Below are 7,471 nucleotides of genomic sequence, written 5' to 3' on the forward strand. Positions count from 1 at the left end.
AAAAGAAAAATTATACAGGTAGGGTTGGACTGATGGCACAACCCTACGCAAATCAGATTCGAGGAGTCACTGGAAAGACGAATGGAACTACGCAAATCAAATCTGAGGAGTCACTGAAAAGACACGTGATGCTATGCAACTCAGTTATGAGAAAGTAGTTCGGAAAAATCCACGGTACTACACAAATTAAATATGAAAAGTAGTCCGGAGAGATGCACGGTGCTAAGCAAATCAGATATGCAAAAAAAAGGTAGTCACCGAAAGGATGCCACGGTGCTACACAAATTATATATGAAAAAGTAGTCACCTGAATGATGGCACGGTGTTACACAAATTAGATATAGGAAAGTAGTCACCGGAATGTTGGCACGGTGCTACACAAATTAGATATGAGAAAATAGTCACCAGAAAGATACACGGTGACCCAACTTTTGCTAACATAATCATTGGCCGGACAGGCGGCATATATGAGTAATAGCCGCCCGCCGGCAACGAAAGATTTTTGATTTTCTACCAAGATCGTAGAGGCTCTAATACCATGTGAGAAATATAAGAAAAAAATATTATTGAATTATTGTTGTATCTACATTGTTACATAGAGACCCTATTTATAGACACTAGAATACAATCCTTTACCAAGTAGGATAATATTTACTATTACTATTCCTATTCCTATTCTAAATAGGATTGTATAAACCTATTCCTATTCTAATAGGATTGTGTAAACCTATTCCTATTCTTACAGGATTGGATAAATCTATTCATATTCTAACAATAGTCATAGAGATAAAGATTTCAATAACATTAGTCGCGGACTCGCGGGTTTGAGCCCTATACCAAGCAAATTAAGCCTACAACTAGGATTGGTTCTTTCAAGTGCTGAAGATCGAGTCTTGAGTTATGATGAGATGGAGATAGTGGAAGTAGTTTCTGCTCAGGTGGCTGTGGCTTTGTCCCATGCAACTGTTCTTGATGAGTCTCAGACAATGAGGGAGAAAAGTAGAATTGAGAAATTGTGTGCTGCAGCAGGCTAAAGACTAAATATAATGCTATGAAGGCAAGCCATACAAGGACTTTGTTTCAGAAGGTGATGAACAATGGAATGCGGCAGCCGATGCACTCAATTTTGTGTTTGCTCTCCATATTTCAAGATGAGAAAGCAAGCTTTGACCAGAAGATTTTGTAAACAATATAGTGAAAACACACACTTTTCTCTCCATATTGACAAATGTTGTGATAGCAATATCTTCCAAAGATGATGGAAGGTTTCCAGTAGAAATGAGTCACTTTCAGTTACATTTACCGGTCAGGGAGACTTCTTGTCTTGTTAAGTGCTTGTGTATCTATAAGGGCTTTGGATTTTCTACAGGTGTTCTTACTTATTTGCCTAATCAGGTGACGGGTGATGAGAAGAGAACATTTTAAGTTTTGTTACATATGGTAGGACATCTGTTAAAAATCAGCATTAGAAAGGGCTCTGTTATATTTGGAGTGGTTTTAGAGACTGGAGCTGATTGTGGGAATGACAGTTTGGGGTACAAGAAAATAATGCACAACAGATGAATGTGTGACCATATAATTATATATTGAGGTTAGTTTTGAAGGCTTTCAATCAGATAGCTCAATCTCCACCATTCATTTTTGTGGAAGAAGGCGTAACATCAGGGAGGTGATGGAGGGCTGGAGTTTCAGCATTTGCAAGAAGATTGTCCAGGTTAGAATACATGCTGGTGTTTTCCTGATTGACCTTGTCAGTATGTTCTCATTTAAATTAGTTTATATATTGTAGATCTTGATCATGTATAAGTACTGTTCATGGCTTGTGTGATATACATACATGCTGCCATGTAGGTCTGCGTGTAGGTATTGATTAGGGAATGACAGAGTTTGGGTCAAACTGAAATTCAATTTGTTTGGATTTTCGGATACCGATTGGATTTTGGATTTAACTTCTAAAATATTCAGATTTTCGATTTCTGACTTTGGATTTTCAGATCTGAAAATCTAATTTGTTTTTATACCTTATATTTATCCTTAGATATTAGACAAGCCCATGTACCTAATATTAAGTCCAATACCCTACTAAATCAGTCAATGTACCTTATTAGGCTGATGGATAGTGCAAACTGAGGTTTATTCACCGTGACAGTGTTTTTCATTCTTATTTGAGGAGTTGTGGGTTTTGGCACTGGGTCCTTATGGAAGCATATTAATTGATATATAAATCACATAGAAATATAAGGATTGAGTAATGTTGAATTGAATATGAACTGGTAGTAGTATGATCTATCTATACATGGTTTTACTTTATTTAGATTAGAAATTTCTTTTATAATGGTTTCATTGTTTGAATGAATATTTTATTTGGATGATTGTCGTGTGAATGAGAAATTATTTAAGACAATTTGACATGAGTACTTTACTAGGATGTTTATTTTTGCAAGAAGAAGAAACTCCACTTACAATCTCAACACCAAAAATCTGAAATAATCAAATACATTAATCTGAAACCGGACTTACGCAAACTGATCAATCGAACTTATTTGGATTGGAATTGGATATTAATTTCTTAAATCCGAAAATCGAAAATCCAAACCAAAGTCTTCATATCCAATCCGAACACCCACCCCTAGTGGGACGGGATGGGACGAATTTTTATCCCCCCAATCCCGGTCCCCCCAAAATCCCGGCCAAGGAGTCCCCTGTCCCGTCCCCTCCCCCAGTCCCCGTCTCTGTCCCCTTGCCAGCCCTAGTCTATCTTAATAAATTACTGCACTAAAAACTTTGCAATTCTAAAGTAAATATTCAACACTCCTTGCTTTAGGAGCTGCAAAATTTTGGTCTTCTATCTTGGGATCTCCATTGCTAACTGAAAGTGACTTTGTGAATAAATGTGCAGATTCATCTTTGGCCTTGTACTGAACTAAATTCACTTCTCGTCTTGAATGCAACCCTTGACTACTAAACCTTTTTGGCATGTCTTCCTGTTTCCTTTGCATCTTGAATTTAAACTTGCCCATTTTATTTTCATGAAACATAGATAACTCCTCCATTGCTTCAATTTCTTTGGGAACATTGAAAGATCCTTTAAACTTAGCTGGTTCACATTTTGCTTGTGCTTTTCATATGGAGGATCATCTTCTAATTTTTCCAGCCTATGATCTTTCATGTTCTACAGGAACATCTTTCATTGGATCAAATGAGAAATGTCTACCTATCATCTTGCTGTTTAAAACTTATTTTTTCAACACCATCATTGATGAAAATGTTTATCCTCAAAGGATACTTTGTATCCTATTTCTATCAACTTACAAATACTCCACAAATTCTGATCAATATCTACATAAGAACATCTGAAATTGCCTTATTACATGAACTTGTTTTGATGACAACCGTTCCTTTTCCTTCCACAAGAATCTGGTCACTGTTTTTGGATATTTCAGTAGGCTTTAATTTTTTAAACACACTCTTGTCATAAGTCATGTAGTTAGTGCAACTGCTATCAATCTACCAAAAATTTGATGAAATCTTACTTGAGATACATGTTGCAACAAAAAGATTGTCTTCTTCTTTTTCTTCATTGACCACACATGCATTTGCTTCATGGTTCTCAAATTTGTTTTCGCAAATCACTGCTTCATAGCCTAGTTGATTGTACTTGCTGCATTCGTGTCTGGCCTTCTCCAACATCTGTTATGGTGGATGATTCATTTTTCCACAATGCTCACAAGGTGGGTAATTTTTCAAATTTTTACCCCTGCTTTGAGTTTTATGGCTGACTGCTAAGGCTCCTTCAACCATACCATCTTGCCTCACAAAGTCTCTTTTGCTCCTGTGCCGGAAAAGAATTTAACAACTCTGCCAAGGTAATGTTGGACAGATCTTCGTGTATTTTCCAAGGTAGTTAGTTATACATGCTTCATATCTTTCGGTTATGTAACTGAAAATTTTTCAACAATTCTTGAATCTTTAAATTCAGTGCCTAGTAATCTTACCTTGTTAACAATGTCAAGCAATTTTTCCGAGTATTCCTTGACTATCTCAGAGTGTTTCATTCTCTGCAACTCATACTCTTTTATTTAATTCAATACTTGCATTCCTTGAATTCTTTCATCTCCAGCATATTCTTTCCGTTTAATCATTTCTTTTGGTGATGTGAGGGACATAATCTTGTGAAAATAGTTGTTGAAACAGCAGCAAATGGAGTTGCTTTCGCATTATTTGGCAGCGAATTGTCAACTAAGGCTTGGACTGATGGAAATAAATCACCTAGTGTTTTTGCTTCCACTGGGTTTTGCACACGAGACCTCGTGGTTCTCAACCTGCTTCCTGGACCACTAGGCCATACCCTTGAATGCAAAAGATGTACACTAGATGTTAGTTAGCTTCATTTTAGTTCCTAATGTGAAACTAGATACAAGCATCTTCATGCAAAAAGTCACTGGATAGATATGTAGCGCTCACATCTGCTTGCATCAGATGTGGTGTGAGAGGGAGAGAGAGAGGTGGAGGATTTGCTATATATGAGAATGAAAGATGTGTTCGTAAGGATGCAGCTAAAGATGTTGCCTTCATTTATCTGGTTTGTGGCAGTGACCTTGTATCTCTTTGCTGGTTTGTGGCAGTGACCTTGTATCTCTTAAACTAAATCCAAAGTGAGCAGGGAAAGTTCAGGATGTCTTCTTTGGGTCAGAAAAGTTCCGGATTTCTTCTCTTGAAAATGATATTAGCAGAACTTAAACGGAACTCCTGCATGTACCTTGAGCAAATGACACACATTTTAGAGCATTAATGGGTGATAGAGGGAACCCCGTACTTGTAAGTTGTAGGTATATGTTAAATTAGCTAAATAGGAAGGTTGAAGAAGAAAATTCACTGGTTGAGCTTCTGAGAGATCAATTTTCTGTCTAGGTTTTTTTTTTGAGGAACAAGTAACTTTTTTTAAAAAAAATTTAAGCCATCACCATCACAGCTTAAAGCAATTAGGCGTGGGGGGTTTGGCGAGGAACAGGTAACTGATTTTCTGTCTAGGTTTAATGTGACAAAAATAGTAGTCTCTGACTATGAACAGGTGCTATACTACTTTTAGATACTCAAATTATACATTACTCATCATGTGTTTCAGATATTTACCGTCACTCCCTCTTTATCATATATAACTTCCAATGCAATTGGTACTCCTTTCAGCCTTGGGCTTCTGCAGACAGCACTGCTACATGTTGTCCTTTACCTTCTTATTCTTAACATTGGGAACTTCAGTGTTTGGGATTTAAGTTGTATTTGCTTTCACTGAATGAACCTTCATAAGAACTGTGTAAAATAAAGGAGTGCATTCAGTATGACTCCATGCTCTCTGTCAAGGCAACACCCTGTAAACAAATCGGATCTGTCAATTGTTCAAGATGATTGTTTTCATGGTGTGACTACAGAACATGTGATTTTGAAATTATAACATCCATGTTTTTCAATGTAAAGTTGTGAATGTCATTGTAGTCTGCTTTTGTTTATTTAACTGCCCCCTACCATGGCTGCAGCTAGTGTGAACATGGGACCCGCCATTTTTTTCCTTTTGTAAGAATTTCATCCTTAGAATTGATGATTTCTCTTGATTTTTGTTGTATTATTGTATAAAGTTTTTAGATGCTGCTTATGATGTTAAAAAATAATCCAAACAAGAAGACTATTTTGTCTTTAGTTTCCTTGCCTCTGCTATTTGAAGTGGTAAATTGGTTAGTGAAAGTAATGAAATAATAGCCTGGTTACCATATTGCTTACTCTGACCTGTATTTTTTTTTTTTTGCATAAAATTTTCGGATGATAGGGAAATATATGGATGTCCTCGAATGCCCAGGGCCACGTGCAAGTGATGACACTCATTCTGAGATTTCAAAAACAGTCATCTTTTAGGAAACACATGTTTGAATATAGAAACCCTTTGGAGCAACCAATTTCCGTCACAATGTTCAGAAGCTTTTGTGTAGTCCTTGCTGATGATAACAACAAGAAGACACTGAATGATGTAATAGACTGGTAACCAGAAAGTGTATCAACTGGTTTTCAGTGCCTGAGTGCTCTAGGCCCTGCCCTAACAACCTTTCAAGTTGTCAGCATGGGATCTTCAAATGCCAGAAATGGATGGATTTGTGAAGTGGCATTGAGGGTGCATAAATTCCGCAGCCGTAGTTGGCCTTTGATCATAGCCCTGACTGCTAGTTCAGAGGAACAAGTATGGTATCTGCCTACAGGTGGGAATGGATGGTCTAACAAGGAAACATGTTCTCCTACATGGCTTAGCCAATGAGCTTCAACGACTCCTTCAAAGGGGTGTATGGTGATGATGGCTTGTGAGGTGTAGTACTAGTGGTGAAAAACAAACTTAAGAAGGGTCCTAAACACCATAATATCATACACCTTTATGGAGATTGCATTACATCTTTGTTTGATGAAACCAGCTTCTTACTAACATAGGTCTGCTTGCAATTTAGTTCTCCTCATATGTTGAAGTGAAATATGTCAAGCTAGTGGTATGGGTTCCATCATTTTTTTCCCCAAGAAACCTTGTGGAACTCTCAAGCTTGAATATTGCACCTGTCACATTGTTAGTTTTGGTTACATAGTAAACTTGATTAGTCCTTTTCTATAACCATGGTGTTCAGGCCAACATGTGCTTACTTCGACTAGTCCACCAAGTACCTATTACCTCCTCCATCAAACATGTGTTGTGTAACTTCCAACCAAATATACTTTTTAGTTCTCGATTTATTGGCCCTTTTGAAATTGTCGAGAAGATTGAGAAAGTAATTTATGAACTGAACTTGTCACCTGAGATGGATAGAAATGACATATAAAAAAAGTAGAGAGAATTAGCTTGGATTTATAAGTATTACCGAAACTAAGATCATCATTAAGACAATTCAAAATATATAAAGAAGTAAACACGTGAAGAAATCAAAGAGAATTTTACATTTAATATTAATCTCTTTCGTGACCACTCGAAACACGGATTATTTCACTAGTATATATATAACTACAATTTTAACTTTGCATCCAATTTTATTTTTCTGTGAAGAAATGCACCTTCTAGCTTCTGACATTGTTTATAAGTAGAGATATCGAAAGAGGAGGTTGTCAAGACCAAGTTATAATTCAAAACTAATCAATGAACCATAGATGAAAAGGTTTTTCTTTCACATAGGCCACTTTGAGCCACCCTAAACGATTTACGTTGAGAAGGATAAAGAAACGAACCCATCATTTCCGAGTCTCAAAAGTTGAGCTCAGTCCTAAAGATTGGTACCTAACGAATTTCTTTGTAAACAATGATTTCAATCTCATGCACATCATAGTAACTCAAATTTTGGTAGATTATAAACTCATACATCAAACAATAAAGAGTAAAAAATACCTTTCAACATTTGCAACTAAGACAAGATTTTTGATCCTTTTCTATTTAAATTTTAATCGGTCTTTA

General features: G+C 36.6%; 1 protein-coding gene across 2 annotated transcripts in view; it reads left to right on the forward strand.

Moving 5' to 3' along the window:
* LOC102602732 (protein EIN4-like) overlaps window positions 1-6,591 on the forward strand; it is a 20,218-nt gene extending 13,627 nt beyond the window's left edge. The window contains exons 1-2 of one of the 2 annotated variants that reach the window (XR_367564.2): window positions 746-1,714; window positions 5,822-6,591. Coding sequence is in view for 1 of the 2 variants with exons in the window: in XM_006350889.2 (XP_006350951.1) it covers window positions 5,822-6,034 (213 nt within the window). In the remaining variant the exon portion in view is untranslated. Of the gene's footprint in view, window positions 1-745; window positions 1,715-5,821 lie in introns of those variants that run through there. The other variant, XM_006350889.2, reaches the window with a different exon arrangement.
* The last annotated feature ends 880 nt before the right edge of the window (window positions 6,592-7,471 follow it).

Source organism: Solanum tuberosum, unplaced genomic scaffold (genome assembly GCF_000226075.1).
Source record: "Solanum tuberosum cultivar DM 1-3 516 R44 unplaced genomic scaffold, SolTub_3.0 scf00131, whole genome shotgun sequence".
In the NCBI taxonomy this organism is placed as follows: Eukaryota; Viridiplantae; Streptophyta; class Magnoliopsida; order Solanales; family Solanaceae; genus Solanum; species Solanum tuberosum.